The sequence below is a fragment of the Hydractinia symbiolongicarpus genome, chromosome 10 (assembly GCF_029227915.1).
Source record: "Hydractinia symbiolongicarpus strain clone_291-10 chromosome 10, HSymV2.1, whole genome shotgun sequence".
NCBI classification, from domain to species: Eukaryota; Metazoa; Cnidaria; class Hydrozoa; order Anthoathecata; family Hydractiniidae; genus Hydractinia; species Hydractinia symbiolongicarpus.
Genome location: NC_079884.1, coordinates 12,802,079 through 12,820,143, shown reverse-complemented (window position 1 = coordinate 12,820,143; position 18,065 = coordinate 12,802,079). Strand labels below are relative to the sequence as shown.

Here is an 18,065-nt window from a genome sequence, read left to right as displayed (position 1 = left end):
AATATACAAGTGCCAATAACACTATAAAAAAAAAACTTTGTAGTTAAAAAAAAATCTGATTCACTTTCAGCTGGATGAATAATAGCAACATGTTCGCCGTCAGCTGCACCAAAGCAATTTGAAAACTACCAGCGTCGCCTTGTTTCATGCTCGTGCTCCTCCCATTCTTCCCTGGGACTTGGAACTTTCAAGTAGATTTCTCTCGATGTATTATATATTTCTGCACAAACAACAAGTATGAACTGTGAAATAGTTATTTTATGGATTCGAAATTTATATAATATTATAGAGTTATAACATAGCAATTTTTTCTCGTGTTACCCCTTGCAGGGATGTACACCCTGAACCAACAAAGTAACCTCGTTTTCACGGTCATTCAAGAGCCATATAGCCCTGGGTTCGAGGTTGCCAATGACACACATACCCATAATGGAACATAAAGAAACATGGATTCGAGATTGATAAAAAAGTACTATGCGTCTGAAATATACTCACCTCAAAAGCTGCTGTATTCATTCTTAAATAACGTCGAGAACTTTCAAAATCTCTAAACAATTAGGCTATGACGCCACTATCTCTTCTTAACCATATCTTAACCCATACTGTGCGCTTTTTAAGAAGCTTTTTTTCTTTCACTATTTTTAATAACGTTATTGCAAGTAGCAATGATAGAAATAAGAAGAGCAGCTTCTTCCTTGAAGTTATCCATAGCTGAACTCTGACTGTACCAATCTTCCGTGTATATGTTTGAGAAATAACGAAAGAATATGAAATTAGTAGGGAGGTGTTACAATATTATTTTTATATTTTTACCTGTATTTACCAAAAAAAATATTAGAAGAATATTAAAAGAACATTTAAAATGTGAATATTCTTTTGTGTGTATCGGCCTTTAGACCCAGAGGATAGGCTTGACAAACACATGTCACTAAACATTCGAATAATTTAATGGGGTTAGACGGACAGTTTGATGATGCTTGACAGACAGTTTGACGGACAGTGTGACAGACAATGTGTTGGTGTTTGAGAGGCAATTTGACAGACAATTTAATGGAGTGTGACGGACAGTTTGATGGAGTATGACGGACAGTTTGATGGAGTATGACGGACAATTTGACAGACAGTTTGATAGATTTGTTCCCGCCTTTTTACTCTAATCAGAGAAATTTAACTTGTAGTTGAACAGAAAAAAAGTCATAAGAAGCATGGATAACTTTAAGTCTAGTCAGGCTAATATTTTCTCCCAGATGGTGTTTGCTTCCTATATATATATATATATATATATATATATATATATATATATATATATATATATATATATATATATATATATATATATATATATATATATATATATATATATATATATATATATATATATATATATATTTTAAAAAATTTAAAAAATTTAAAAAAATTTAAAAAATTTAAAATTTTAAAATTTAAATTATGGAGTATTCTCGGATCCGGGTTAACATGCTTGACACTTTCTGATCATTTTCAACCAAAATGACCAAAATTTAAATTATATATATATTTAAATATATATATATATATATATATATATATATATATATATATATATATATATATATATATATATATATATATATATATATATATATATATATATATATATATATATATATATATATATATATATATATATATATATATATATATATATATATATATATATATATATATATATATATATATATATATATATATATATATATATATATATATATATATATATATATATATATATATATATATATATATTTAAATATATATATAATTTAAATTTTGGTCATTTTGGTTGAAAATGATCAGAAAGTGTCAAGCATGTTAACCCGGATCCGAGAATACTCCATAAATTTAGCACTACATCCTGTCATTCTATTAGAAAAATTCGTGTGCAACTAGAGTATCCCGATCTTTTCCTACAATTTCTAACGTGTTCTTTACAAAATCACCCACCTGGAAAATAACAGCAATTTAATAATAATATGTCCTTTATAAATACGTGGTCGGAGTAAAGCTGTCTCAGGATGTCACGTTAGCTAGCTGGGCAGCTACATTATATAGTACACAGCCCAGCTAACTAGCTAGAGCTCATGAATTCTAATTTTCTAAATAAAAAGTCTTTCGCCAATATTGAACAATCAAGCTAAGCCAGATTAATAGACTTTATTCTGACAATTTTTCTTTTATCGACAAAATAGTTTCTTTAACGTTGTGTCTTTTTCGCCCGCCATCTCTAAATCTTGCTTGTAAGGTGACCGCCAAAACGCGGATACAGACAATGCGTACCACAGCTGGAAAAACGATTATATTTTTGAGTGCGAAAATAAAAATATCACAGACCAACAGTCCGGTTGGACAGTAAGGATAGTGAAAAAAACATAAATGATATAGGCAGAATACAACTTCCACAAATATTGCTATCCGAAAGCAAATATTTGAAAAAAGTGCAAAATAATTCGATACAAACGTAAGGGAAAGATTATAATAAGATTGTAAAACAGTTAATTAGTTTATAATTACTTTAATTGCTGCTATCTGATTGGTTGATTTCAGTCCTCTAATTATCTCCTGATGACAGCTTTAGCTGTCGAAACGTAGCCTAAAATAAACTCGCTTGTTCATGACATGATAATATCTATATTATTCAAGAAGCAAGAATTTTTTTTTTGTTGAGAATGTTTTCCTTTTGCTAATACTGTCCTTCTAAAATTTATTTTTTCAACTTTTTATTTTGCTTAATTTTCGAATTCAAAATTCATTTATGCAAACCATTTTTGACGTCAAAAAAATTCACGGATTCATAAAACGGTTTCTGTGAAGTCCAAAACAGCTTATAAAGTTCGTAGAATCTCTGTGACCACCTAAAGTATTTATTCTGAGAAACAAACAAAATTATGGATCGTATCATGTTGACAATTTGATTACAAAATGTTGGCCAATAGTTTACCATGTAACATCGTCTCCGGGTCTTTATTACCGTTTCGGTACAAAAAGGTACCGAAACGGTAATAAAGACCCGGTAATAAAGACTTGCGACGAGGTTGTTCACTAAGCTTGGTATTTTTCTACTATGTGACTTTTTAAAAACTTGGACGTCAAATCCAAAGCTTCTTAAAAAACAGTATCTGTAAAGTTCAACCTCGTTCCCAGGGCTTTTTGTCTCTTACGGGCGCTGCGCTTATTTCGTGTCGCCGTCAGATATACAAAACTATACAACAGGTCCTGTTATCAAGGTTATGTTAAGTCGAAAACCTTATTAAGAGTTAGTGTACACTTAGAATAAACGGATCAAAACTTTATATGCTGGGTCAAAAAAATTATATTTTTTTAACCTCGTTTTTAAGTTATTTTGCGTTTTTGTGATTAAATTGATAGGCCGATCATTAATGGCCGCCCCGAACTAAGGAATTAAGGGGCAAAAAACCCTGAAAAATGGTGAAACTTTTATGACGGAATTGCTACAAGGTGTAAACCCGGCTTTATAAACAAGGCGTTATATTCCGTCCAAATATAAAAAGCTTAACAAGCCCTAGGGATGAGGTTGAACATTAAGCACATTTTTTTTTGTTACTATATCGAAACTAATTATGTTAATCCCAAATTTCATCCCCATGCCTTTTTTTCTTATTTTGCAATATTTTCCATAAAAAATGATACAATGTCCCGGAAACTAAAGTTGAGTACTGTTTTTAATGAGTTTTTCCTTAAAGCATTGATGATGTTAAGTGTTTCCTCAGTTTAATACAAACACGCTTCTGGTAATTTGGAAGAAATCTTGGATAATAAAAAGAAAACATTTCACGGGGTAAGAAGTATATTTTTTAAATCGGTAAAAATTTGTTTTATTCACCAACCATTTTTAACCGACTTTTTTTTTTTGCTGACTCAGTTGTCCGATTTCCGCTCTTGCCTTTTAGTCCATTAAATACTAAAATGTTTCGGAAAAAAAAACAACAGGAAACAACAGTAGGATATTAGCTAACACCTTTAGTTTAAACTGTTATCTAAAATAAATTTTTTCTGAATTTCTAATTCAATTTCAAATAATGCTTTCTACGAAAAAATATTATTTTCCATTATTTTTCGGCAAAAAAAGTGAGTAAATGTTGGTAATTTTCTACGCTTTTTATATTCTGACGCGGACGGCTCCTATTACGGAACCGTTCCGTCAGAATAGCATAAGCGTAAAAGAGCTATGGAAAGTAGGTTAAGCAATTTTATCGGTAAAAAGTGACCAAAATTGTGACCTCTTTTAGCGAAAAGAACGTTGTATCGAAGCAAGCATGGAAATCTATTTTGCCTTGAGAATATACTTCTTGTTATTCACAATTTTGAAAATCAAAAGTAATTCACTAAAAACCCGCTTTGGACGCCATATAAATTTAACAATTTCATAAAAACATCTTCCGTGAAGTCCAAAACAGCTTTTAAAATTCGAAGAATCTCTGTCACGTGTTTAAAACAAACAAAACAATAGTGGAATTTTTTATGCAACTTTTGTAACTTCCTTGTGGCACTTTCGCGTTCAGAATTATCTGAAAAAAAAACAGATTTTATTCTTGCGGATAACAATAATGAGTACATTAACCTCTAACAATTACAAATGTTTACAAAAAAATATTTTTAACGGGGCTGCCAACCTCGACTCCAGGGGTTCTTTTATGCGTATGATATTCTAACGAGCTCTGTATATCATAGGCGTAGGAGCTCTGGGGACGAGGTTGTAGGGCTGCCACACCTAAAATTTCCTGAATAACCTTAATTTTCGAACGAAAAATATTTTATTTATTATTATTTTACATAATAAATATTTTATTTCTCCATATTATCACGCTTTTAAAAAAGATTAACCGAAATATGTTAAGAAAGGCTTGATTATTAATAACCTCGCATTGTTTGGGCCAAGACTTTGTCGTTTTAAAATATTGAATAACTTTTATATGTTTTTGTACTGTTTTCTCTTAAATTATTGAACTAAAACCCAGAACTCTTTGGGATAAACCACCTCGGAAGTAGTTGCTACTTTTAATGTTCATATCAAAAGAGCTCTGAAAACGAAAATGCCCAAAACCACTTAAACTCTCTTTAAATCTGTGCCCACCCTGTATATAAGCATTTATATAGCGATGTTAGTCATGTACGTGACTGACAACAAAACGATACAATGATGTGGAAAGACGATTTTATTGATTTAAATGTTACGGTTTATTTTCATTAGTTCTTTTAAGTCACGTGTCGAAATTTTTTTTGTATGTTTTACCCGCCATTCTATGGGGTAGACCGGCGAAAAATTTCATAAAGAGAACAGACTTGTTTCATATTCTAGTTACTTAAGAAGATGTTGGGAACACTGTTTCTGGTTCTAAATTTTGAATATATATATTAGCATACGCCAGCAATGCCTACCCAAATTTCTCGCACATAGCATCGGTTGAATCGTAGCTGTGGTAAAGATACTTGCTAAAAGTTGTGGACCGAACCACGGACCTTGTGATTAGAAAGCGAACTCAGTAACCCCAAGGCAAACTTCCATTTGTCATCAAGTGGTAATAAACATAAGTGATCACGTGCACGTCTTTTTCTTTATAACAATATGTTTTATAAGAATATCAGGCTGGGATTTCAGATTAAAAATAATAGGTGTATTATTTCGAATAGAGAAATATGAATAACAACCAGTCTGGCTAGAATTTTATTATTTATAATTTAAAATGTTTAGAACTTAATGATTCAGATGTTACTAAGTCAGAAAAAACATTTTTCCCCACAACATATCCTCAGAAAAAAAAACAGAGGAAAAAATTCGTGATTTAATTATTTCAATCACTATATGTGCGACGACGCTGCATTAAATAATTTACCTGCGTGCTTTGTTAAAATATTTTTGCACGTGGTGAAGTGGGCACTTTTGCGGTTTTCTGTTCCGGATTTTCAGGCAATGTGTTAGCAGCGGATATATAGACTATTTAAACATCAATTAGCAACCTCGGCCCGGAGCTGTTTAGAATTATTAAATTCGGGACGGCACTTCAGGTTTCCTTTTCTAAATATAAAATTTGAGATGTCTTGGGGACAAGATTGAGAAATAACAACCATGTATTATTTCATTGCCGTCAACAACCTTGAATTTGGAGCATTTTTGTCCTTCCAGCACCATAGAACCACTTTCGCGAGGCTTTTCGTCTCTTTTCGGCGCTAAAGGTTTTGTCACAATGAACTGGTGCAAAAACAGACAACAGGCCCTGGGAAAAAGATTGACTATCATTGTACTGTAGTTGCGCATGCGCAAAATTTGCGCGGGAAAAACATTTTACTCTTTTTTTAATTGTTTAGTTTTAGTAGGTCAGACATATATCTTTACGATAAGTTACAGCTCTTCTCTTTTATCAACGTGTTTAAAAACGTGTCTTAGATAAAAAAAACGGTCGCGTTACAATAGCATTGTTTTAGAATTATGTTTTGTTTTGTTTTTACAAACGTACAAAGAAAAACATGTGGGCAGTAAAGTGAAGTGGAAACGACTTTCCAATCTGTTCTTTCGCATAACCGATGTCCTTTTTAAAAGTCATCGATTCTAATCATGGATGTACATGATTTGGTTCCAGTGGCATTCAAAACTAAATGGATTAAAATTTTCTTAATTTGCGAAGTAGATAGAATACAACCTTCTTTTTATACCCTTTGTCATGAACTACAAATACAAATCTGTTCGGCATTGCTAGTTAATGTTTTTATGAGCTGTATCGAGTCCAGTTTGGCTCGGTATATATAATCGACCTAACCTTTAATCATATTAATGGCATATATGATGAATAGGCTAATAAGGCCTAAAAGACCACCAGTGCAGGTCTTAACATAACCTATTCTTTCTGCATTATCTTATTTTTTCTAATGGGACAAAACATTAAGCAAACCCGTTCGCAGGGATCGTTAAGTTTTTTTTATATCCAGTCCTGAGAATGAGGTTGAACATTAAGCACATTTTTTGCTACTATATTGAAGCTAATTATGTTAATCCTCAATTTCGTTTCCATGCTTATTTCTCATCTCGCAATATTTTGCATAAAAACTAAAATAAAGTCCTGGAACCTGAAGTTGAGTTCTGCTTTAATGCTTTTCTTTACATAATTAATGATGTTAATTGCTTTCTCAGTGAAAAACAAACACGTGTCTGTTAATTGGAAGAAATCTTAGAAAAGCAAAAGAAAACATTTCACGGGGTAAGAAGTACATTTTCTTCGCACATACACAATTACGTGTTTTTTTAAATAATATACAATAATAATTTCTACCTAAAGTAGGAAACGATCAACCTCGTCCCCAGGACGGCCGTCTAAATATAAAAAGCCTAACAAGTCCTGAGGACGAGATTAAGAACTGATAAACTGCTACAATAAGAAACATCCTTTCTACTCTTCATTTCGCGTGTTTTTTCGTCACACGAAAAAATATGGCTAAACAAGATAAGTGTTATCATACGTGGATTTCATTGAAGTTTCAAGGTAGCATTTTACGCTTTGGAAAAGTAACTTTTGAAGAGTTTTCGCTGACAAAAAGTCAAGAAAAATTATTTTTTCTGAAGAATATTTTGCTATCACGGATTTCATCTATTTACAATTTTATAAATGAAACGTAATTCATAGAAAAAACCTCTTTGGACGTCATATAAATTTCACGATTTCACAAAAACAGCTTCCGTAAAGTCCAAAACAGCTTTTAAAATCCGTAGAAATTTTGTGACGTGTTTAACACAAACAAAACAATATCAGTATCTTGTTTATTCGCCTTCAGTGTAGCACTTTTAGAAGCTTTAAAAAAAATTTTTTTATTCTTTCGGATAAAGCCGTATTGCGTCTGTCTGTTTATTTGTGCGCGAGAAAAAAAGTCGTGTTACGGAAGCACGAAATGCGATATATAAAGGACGGGCGACCGTGGATTTTTCTTCTGGTTGACGACTAGTATAATATATTAACATTGAAAAAACATTAGGCTCTCCTCGTGATAGAATCTCGAAGATGCTATAGAAGGCATCTGAACGCTCACCAAAACATTAACTTTAAAGCATATTGTGACCATAGATTAGTGTGAAGCGCACACCAAAAAATATATGCTTTAGCGCCGAAACAAAGTTTATCGCAAATAATTGCATAATTAAATGCATATTTAAATGCATAATTATTGATAATTAAATCACATGCCCAATTCGACAGGCAATTTCTTTTGTCTGACGGATAGAACCCATGGAGAAATATAAGCTTTATAATTGCTTGCGCAGGATAATAATTCAAACGCCGATAAAACATGTTTCTTCAAGATGACTTTCTGTAGGTATTTAATTTTATATTTTCTGTGGTTTTCTCGTCTTTGACGATATTCATGCGATGTGAAGAAGTTTTGTTTAATACATGAAAAAAGCATTTCATAAATTGTTAATTTTTCATCCAAGGTTGATGTATCACATTTTATTCACAATTTAAACATTAAACATAAATGTTCTTCTGACTCGTCTTCTTTTTTTTTCTGAAAACTTCAAAGCAGCAGTGCAAAAATTACATACTTGAATATCGCTGTTCTTTATGTTTTGGTAATTTTACAAGATCAATGTAAGTTAGCTTGGTAATATGGCGTCACATAGAGACTTCTTGTACGCTGCATAATCAATCAATCAATAAACAAAGTGTTAAACGAAGTGTTACCTATCTTGCGCGATTTTAAAATAGGAATTGCATTTCCAGAAGCTTATATTTTATGTCAACATGGCCAAAGCATTTGACATTATTATCATTAGTATTACTGCTTTTATTTTTCAGCCTCTGCGGTTCTAACAGAATTAGAAAAAGACTTTGTGTAGGAAGTAATAACCCTATCTTATTTTAAGCTGTTTATCGGGCATTGTTGGAAATACGTCACTTACTATTAGCACACTATGTACAGTCCTGTACAGTCATAGCGGACACTTTTTCATTCAATGTTCAACCCTTGTAAAATAACCTATACATAGCTGACATTTTTTTTCAAAAACCGTAGGTTTCCGCTATGTACAGGTTTGACTGTATTATGCACTATGAATCAATACTTTTGGTGTGTTTATAAGTTTCATGACGGAATAATGTCAGTTTTATTTTCTAATTTAGATGGCTAGCGCTAACAAAAAAGTTGTTTTGGCTTACAGTGGTGGTTTAGATACATCTTGCATTCTTGTATGGCTAATTGATCAGGGATATGATGTTATTGCTTACTTGGTGAGTACGATCAGAGATTTAGTGTTAATACTAACTTGGTGAGTATTAGCATAAGTATAGTATTATTGATTACTTACTGAGCATGCAGACCAATAACGATTACCTTTTTGAACGTTTTGAAAGTTTAAATCATTGGCGCCAGCCGGCAAATTTCCAGGATACCATAAGTCAGTTTTTAGGTAAATTCTTAAGACACATGTTTTCTGCGGATTACACCGACCGCTGACCCAACATGTAAGGCCATGTGACCGTGTAAATATTTAGTCTTCATTTTTGGTTCATAAAATACAGTCCTCTCTTAAAAGGTTAGTAATAACAGTCAGTATTTTTCAGAGTAGTTACGTTTTGAGAAAAACATGCTGTTAAAAGCGGTTAGCTCGTCATAAGCCAGGGCTGAGGTTTTTTAGAAACATGGAGTGAATAGTTTCAGGGAGATATTTAACACTTTAAAAAAGTTGCAGTCAGAAGGGAGGAAAAACAACCTAAAGGATAAAATAAAACCATTAGCAGGGCCTCTTATTTTTGTTACGTTTGGCGTCCCAACCTAAAGTACCTTGGGACCGAGGTTGTTTCTTATTGTAATATAATTATACCCTTAATGCAATACCCTTATTGTAGTTCTTCTTTTAATATTACTTTGAAAAAAAACACGAATTTAATTTTTAATCTGAGTAGAAACGTTTGAAATTAGTAGGAATACCTTTCGCACAAAGAATCCAATTTTCACTCTTGTTTTTATTTTCGATTTTAGGCAGACGTTGGACAGGAAGAAGATTTTGAAGCAGCTAAACAAAAAGCTTTAAAATTAGGGGCAAAAAAGGTTGATAAGTTATTTCGGAAGGCCAAATGAACGGCTTTTAGTTATTTATTTATTAATTTTTGAAGCTTCCAAGAAATCTCGTTTCTAACTTTAGCCCTACAAAAAGTTCTGAAGTTTTTTGTTTGCAAAAATGATAAACATTCGTCAGGAAAATCTTTTATCATTTAGCGGAAATCTCTTCACTGTTTTCCAAATTTTTCTACAATAACCTAAATAATAACATGTGAGTGCATAATTTCTGAATATTGTAGATTTTTGTTGAAGATGTAAAAGAGCAGTTTGTATCCGAGTTTATTTGGCCAACTGTGCAAGCTAATTCAATCTATGAAGATCGCTATATGTTGGGCACAGGTTGGTTATTTATTGCGTTCTGATGCGTTTGTTGTAAGCGAAACTTGTTTAACACATCCTCGTTACCAGGTTTACCAATTTTCGCAACTATCAAATTCATCAAAAAAGGCAAAAATCTATGGAATAAGTTTGTTTTTTAACTGCGTTTTAAAATCTTTGCATTTACTTCGTTTTAAATATCGAAAATATAAGTGATTTTACTTCTTCTGGAAATGTCTTACAGCGTAAAAATGTTATGTGGTTTTCCCGAATCTTTTACTTAAAGTCGTTGGACGGTGAAGAATTTTTTCATAAAAACAAGTTATATGAAGTTGGTTTGATAGTTTTTCCTTATTCATTTATTTATTAACATAGCTGTTGCTAGACCGTGTATTGCAAGAAGACAAGTTGAAATTGCTTTGCAGGAAGGAGCAACTTATGTATCACATGGAGCAACAGGAAAGGTAGCATATTCATTTCATAATGTTTCTACATAAAACAATCTGCAATACCTGATGGAATCATTGAGACAAAGGCACACCCGCTACTTTCTGCACATATAGTTCGGATGAACCGAGTTTAAAATTTGCTGGTCGCATTTTGTAGCACGCTCACGCAACGTATGTCGGGACACTCTCGTTCTCAAAGATTTTTGCCTTTTTGATATGAGGGAAAAATGCGTGAATCTAATATAGAAATAGTCTATGGTCTATGTCAATACTTGTGGTAACAAACTTTAAAATTAGCTGTCTTCTCCCAATATATTTTGACTGGAACTGTAGGGAGAAAGTCAATGTCAATAACACCACTACCTTGTTAACATACTGCGCAATGTGGACAGATTGAAGAAGGTCGCAATAGAATAATGTTTAAACAGGAGGAGAATTACCTTAACTCATCACGTGTACTTTCCAACTCGTCCCCAGTACTGTTTTTCGCTCTTTAATATCGGAGATGCGTGAAGAGAGGGGACAAGGTTATATATACTTATAAACTTGCTTTAATAACATTTGGAAACTTATACTTCTCAACCAACCACGTCCCCATGGTCTTGTGGCCCTTGAGCTGTTACTACGAAGTCGCCAACAATTAAAAAGGCAAAATGCCCTGGGAACGAAGTTGTTTCTTAACTACTTCACTAAGTGTTATGTTTTTTAGGGAAATGATCAGATAAGATTTGAATTGGCGTATTATGCGCTTTATCCTGCAGTAGAGGTATTTACGTTTTAATGCACGAGGTTGAGTTTATGCATTGCATAACAGTATTTGTTAAAGTAACTCAAATTTTACGCGTGTTTTAGGTGATTTCACCATGGAAAATGCCAGAATTTTACGAAAAGTATCAAGGAAGAACTGCCCTGTTTGAATATGCTAAGGTGTGGCCTTTAAATATCATATAAACCTCAACCACAGCGCTTGTTAACTTTTTGAAATCAGAAAAGAATCTGAACAACCATGGCCAGTCCTCCTGATATTAAAACAATGACAAGGCCTGGAAAGAAGGTTGTTTTACTAAGATAATTTACGATTTTTGTTCATACTAATATCAATTTTTAGTTAAAAAATATACCGCTTCCTGTTACGCCAAAGAGTCCATGGAGTATGGATGCTAACTTAATGCACATCAGGTAATTTTTGACAATATAGCGTCTCATATCGTAATATGGCATTGCATATCATATGACATGCATTTCTTAAATCTATATTTTAGTTTTGAATCAGGTGTCCTGGAAGATCCCAGTGTGAGTATTTTTAAATTAATTAAAATATATATATTTTATGTTTTAAGTATTTGTAAGCGAACACCCTTCAACCATGTAACTGGGACTTTTTAGGGCTCTGTCCCAATATAAAAATCAATGGAAGCCCTGCAGACCATTCTCATCCTCAGAGCTTCTTGAGATTAAAACCTTAGTTTATCTCAAAGAGCTCTGGGGTCGAGAATGGCTACGAGATATTTATATTAAGACTCTGAGAATTATATTAAGACTCTGAGAATTTTGAAAAACACGCGAGTAAGAACCGCAGTATAATAGGTTATTTTGGTATTAGAATCAATCAGGTATGTTATGCGATCAAGTTTTTAACCCCATCAACAATCTTTTCAGTGTTTTTTCCCATTTAAAAGTCAGGAAAAGAAATGAGAGAGGATTTTGACAGTTTTCTGAGGTATTAACCTCGTTTCCAGGACTTTTTGCTCTCATTGAAAAAAGGAGACAACAGGTCCTGGAATCAAGGTTGCTCAGGCACAAATTCATCCTAACTTCGACAATAAAAAAAATACAATCCGAGTTAACAGAGTATGTCGCCTAAGTTCATTGTAAAGGCAAAACGCCCTAGGAGCGAAGTTTGAAAAATACTTTCTACCCTTTCACGTCATTTCGGAAACTAAATCTGATATTTTTACAGATCGAGTTTCAGGAAAGTTTAAACTGTATTAGATGTGGCCAACAATTCTCATATTGAATCATAATTGCATGCTCACAAGCCTAGAGCACAACATTATTATAAACGTTGTGATAAGCAGCTTATCTATATATAGATAATGTATGCTTCACTAATAGGTTCCTGCGCCAGCCGATATCTACCAAATGACTACAAACCCTGCGAATTCACCAAACGAGGTAACTGTCACGAACCATAACAGTATATTTGTGTTATTATTATCACTTCACGCGTTATATACATAGTTCCTGCGTTTTCTGTTATAGCCAGACCACCTGGATATTGAATTCAAACGAGGTATTTATGTTGCTGGTCTTATTCCATTCACTAAGTTTAATATTTCTATGCTCCATTTCTCTGATCGGAAAATGTCACGTGATACTTCTAAACCAATCACAGCGCAGTTATTAAAAGAAACATACTTTTTACGCGATCAGCCGAACATAGAACTTACTGCTGAAATTTTTCAAATCGGATATATTGCGCAGTGTTAAGCATTAGTTTCCGCTAATTAAGTGGTTTATGAAAAGTAGTACCACTTGACATTCTGATCAGAAGAATGTATAGTTTATAATGAATATAAAAAGTACGGCAACAAGTAGTCTATTGACAATGTGTACTTCTTTTTCTAGGTGTACCAATAGGTGTAAAAAATGTTGCCGATGGGACATCACTAACTAAACCGCTTGACATTTTTTTATATCTCAATAAAATCGGGTTGGTTACTTTTTTAACTAACAGATTTTCTGCTCTATTAGCACACGTGACCTCGTATTATTTTTGCGCGCAACATTTATTATTTTAGTCCAGGTATCAACTGAAATTTTAAGGATTGGCCCTATTTTTGGGGACTCTAAAAAGCGGAGAGGGGGGGGGGACTAAAAAAGCTCTTCCATTAGAAGTAATAAAACTTGGCAAAAGTGTTTTTAGCACATTGAAGGATAGTTGGAAATCCTGTCATGGAATCCTGTAGCTAACTTAAAATGATGAAAATTCGTTAAATTCTCACTCTTATAACGGTATGCTTTGGAAGTTATTACAAAGAAAAATTAAAAAAGGAGGATTAAAAATGTCCACCGTCCCCGGTCTGAAAAGGGTTAAGTATCATATAGCAAGTGCATGCACGTTAAGCGTTTTTATCTCTTACTTCCGTAAACTGTTTGTACATAAAACAAGTTTAAGAGGGACGATCTGTAAAGATAAATCCCTTGATATGTCACATTTATCCTCAGACCTAACCTAGCTCATACAAACACGATATTTTTTAGTGGAAAGCATGGTGTTGGAAGAATTGACATTGTCGAAAACCGACAAATCGGTATGAAATCACGAGGTAAGTCAAATTTCCTATCTGTTATTTTTGCATACCACCTTGTCTACAGGCTAAGTATGAATTTGTTTGTATTATATTCTGTTCTTTTATGCCAGCTGTTATGTGTGAGGAAGGAAACTTTGCTCTTTGAAACGTAAAGTAACTTTTTATGGATGATATTCTATCTCCTGTTAAAAACACTATTCAATATTACTAGTCGTTAGCCCGTGGAAAAATCCACGGGCTCGCCCTTCCTTTTTATACCCCATTGCGTGCGTCTCGATACTTGCGCAGCTAAGCTACCATTTTGCGTGACAGACAGACGACGGCTATTATTATAGAGATAGTAAATAAACCCGTCATGCATTTGACTCATACGCAACAACAAAAAAATTCTAATTAATTAAAAAACTACATATTTTTAGGTATCTACGAAACACCAGGAGCGGAGATTTTACGTCATGCACATCTCGATATAGAAGGCCTAACAATGGATAAGGTAGTGGAAAACATATCTTCTCATCTGGTCAAATTTTCATTATGTTATGCATATTAAGTATTATTCCGATTCAGGAACTGCGAAAAATGAAATCATACCTTGCAGAGCGATTTAGTGAAATGATATACAATGGTACGTAATCGTGTTTGAAACTGGTTGTTTCTGCTTGAAGGTGGTTTATCTCTCCCGGTTATTTTTATATAAAATTAACACTTCTCTAACTTTTACGTTTCAGGTTTGTGGTTCAGTCCAGAATGCGATTTTGTCAGGTATGGTTGCCCAAGGCCAATTAGCTCCTCACCGCTTCTCACAAAATTCTGTGGTGTAGCCCGGATTCTTTTTTCAAACAATGTACTCTATAGAATTTTTTTTTTTTAATTATTTATTTACTTTGCGATTTTCACATTTTGATTTATGTATTTTAAACCTTTTCTGTTTTTTAGCCAATGCCATTTCACGTGTTCTTGAATTCATGGAACACGAGAGCTCTTCATGTATCACCCACATGTAGCTTGAACTTAAAATATTATTTTTAGAAAATGCATTGATACAAGCCAGGAATTCGTTGAAGGAACGGTGACCGTAGCCACATTTAAAGGACACGTGAGTCAATTATTTCATTCAAGTATGGGTGAGGCGCGATGTGAGTAATGTGCTTTGCAACATCCTTTTCCTTTTGGAGTAAGAGGTTAGAAATAAGGCCGAGTTGTACTGATCTTTTGCATAAAAATCTATCTAAATTGTAACGTTAAAATTTGACTAGACAATACGACACAAAAAGTACGGAAATCACAAAATAACTTCCTGATGTTTGTCGCAGTGAAACATTTTTCTAAAGCTCCATAAGAGAGGCTATGGAATAAATTGAACTACCCAATGGTATCAAACATGGACCATCTAGGTATTTTCCTTAGCCATCAATTACAAGTCAAAGTTTGAAAAGCTAATTATTTTTTGATCTAAAACGGGCTCTTTTAAAACGGGTGCATATAAAAGTATTGAACATCTTTTTTTGCAGGTTTACGTCATCAAAAGAAGTTCCAACAAGTCACTCTACAACCAAGAGCTTGTTAGGTACCTGCTTTACTCACTTTTTGTGTAGTCAAAGTCTTATGGTCATAAGATGAAGAGTTGTATTTACTTTACTTCAAAGTAATTATTTAGTTATTTATTTAGTATGGATGTGAAGGGTTGTTACGACCCAAGAGATTCCGCTGGCTTCATAAAAGTATCATCGTTAAGGTAAAGTAACTTTTGAAAATCTTCTGAAAATTTTTTTGGTAACAGCCTTGAATGTAAAAAAGCCTTCCCGAAGAAACTGTACGGATCGGCAAGCACACTTATATTTTTATTTGCCGTAAAATATGTCGTTAATTTTGTTTTTTTAGATTACGAGAACACGCTAAACTGCAAAAAGCACATAAGAAAGAATAATCAGCAAAGAATTAATATAAAGTTCCTGTATAACTAGATGACGATGGGATCAACTCACATTCAGTTTTCATTTTCTGTATTTTTGATATTTTGAACGCTATTTTTTAACAAACAATTAGTTAGGATCGGTATGACAAAGTCTGCAAGATTTCTGAGTACCTTCAGTTTAAATCGTTTAAATCTCTTTGAATCGAGTTAAAATGATTTGTAACTTATTGAATCATTGGTAAGAACAACAATTATTTTCTAAAGAATACATTACTAGGTTTACAATGACTTTGCATTGTGTAGTGATCTTCCCCAAGATTGCAAGATTGCCCCACCCTATGCTCAATGAAGAAAATCCTCCAGAATCCTGAAGAATATGATGTTGTATTGTGGATTTGACAATCCCGTCCCGAAAGGGGTTATTGACCTGATTGGCTCGCATCCTGCTTTCTCATCGCCGTGTGTAAGCAAAGTCGATTTTACAAGTAAACACTTTGCATTTTTTCTTTTGTCATACATCTTCAAGTTCTTATTACAAAAAACATGGGACAAATTTATTTTCTATTACCAATCAAGGAAAAATACATTTGTGTAGCTTGAACCGAAATATATCTAATATCCTCTAATAACGAGCAGGTATCATTAGAAGCGGTTAAGTGTCGATCATTGAATGTTGAAACAATTCATTGAATGTTGGATGAATTCTTGGAATGTTGGACTAATTGTGGTATGGTACATCACGAGTTGCAAGTTACGATTTGTCTCCTAAATTAAGTTACGAGTTAAAACATAAATTTCACAAGCTGCTTTGTAAAAAAAATGCAAGTTGCAGATTTAAAGTTTAAAGGAAAAAAACAGGGAACAGCCTGTCGTTACCGACCAGTCCAGCTAAAACAATTGCTCAGCCATTTTATTTGCAGAAAAAGTTTTTAGGAAAATAATAAAAGATGTATACATAGCTAACTGCATATAGCATAAGAATTATTGCTTAAGAATGTTGTTGCAGCCAAACTGCATTTTTATACTTTCACTTTTTAGCCAAAGATAGGAGCTAGCTAAATGGCTACGGTCTCAACATAAAAATAAATTTTGGGTAGGATAAAAGCTCTTATACCATACCGAATAGTAATAAGTATGGCTCTCGATGGCTAGCTAGGTAGCAAAATCTTCGTTCCTAGCCAAAAATTTTTAAACTGGTGCATTTAAGTTCTTTACGTGGCTAAAAAACGTGACAATATATTTTTCTTAACAATAAAAACACACAAAAAAACAAACATAACAAAAATATAAAGCTTTCAGAAGATAAGCCTACAAACCTGGCCACACATGACCACTTTCGCAATCAAAATGGCCTTTGTCAAAATGGCGTTTCGTACAGCCGATAAAATCTTGGATTTTTTTTTTCAGCGAAAATCTTTGTTTGTTTTTTAAAGAATCAGAAGTTGTAATGAAGTGGAAGTTTCTAAACACTGATATTTGTCTGAACTGTTGGCCATTTAAAGTTTTGTGTTCTTTTTGATGTTGATGTTTTCTCTAAATAAATCAGATATTACCTACCATAAATACCTGGAAAATAGTTTAAGAAAGAAACTTAAATATTTTATCTAGGTGTGGTGTTAGCTTTATTATATGTACACTAAAAAGAATTAGAAAAATGGCCTTCATTCTTTTCCCTTTTGTCAAACACTCAAAATGGGTTTAACATTTCACCAAAAAAACCTTGCACTTTTGGTGTTCTTCTCGCACTTTAAATTTGAATCTCGCACCTTAAAGCAACTGTGTTAGCAACTCGTGGATTTTATGTACCGAACTCGAAAAACTATTATACGAAACTCTTAAGCTACGGGGACACGGCAACAATTTTCATGCGATTGCAACAAAAAAACTTTGTTGCAAACGCATCCAAAGTTGTTTCCGTGTCGCATGAGTTCCAGCAAATGAAACAAAATTTATAAAAATGAAACC

The 18,065-nt window shown here is 33.2% G+C and overlaps 2 protein-coding genes across 4 annotated transcripts in view; one reads left to right on the top strand and one right to left on the bottom strand.

Annotated features, from left to right (window-relative positions):
• Positions 1–18,065, bottom strand: part of LOC130612663 (cytosolic non-specific dipeptidase-like) — a 72,289-nt gene that overhangs the window by 25,018 nt on the left and 29,206 nt on the right. The gene's annotated exons all lie outside the window — the stretch shown is intronic.
• On the top strand, positions 3,696–16,386 carry LOC130612669 (argininosuccinate synthase-like). 3 transcript variants are annotated; one of them, XM_057434022.1, is made up of 20 exons: positions 3,696–3,835; positions 9,165–9,272; positions 10,024–10,092; positions 10,344–10,443; positions 10,798–10,886; positions 11,581–11,637; positions 11,724–11,798; positions 11,980–12,050; positions 12,134–12,164; positions 12,987–13,046; positions 13,134–13,164; positions 13,500–13,584; positions 14,136–14,200; positions 14,605–14,678; positions 14,753–14,810; positions 14,914–14,947; positions 15,215–15,281; positions 15,697–15,752; positions 15,855–15,920; positions 16,067–16,386. In XM_057434022.1, exons 2-20 carry the CDS (start codon positions 9,165–9,167, stop codon positions 16,110–16,112), a joined length of 1,242 nt encoding a protein of 413 aa, XP_057290005.1. In that variant the 5' UTR covers positions 3,696–3,835; the 3' UTR covers positions 16,113–16,386. The 3 variants fall into 3 exon arrangements, with proteins under 3 accessions (XP_057290005.1, XP_057290006.1, XP_057290004.1); XM_057434023.1 differs by lacking the exon at positions 3,696–3,835 and adding an exon at positions 7,228–7,250; XM_057434021.1 differs by lacking the exon at positions 3,696–3,835 and adding an exon at positions 8,514–8,633.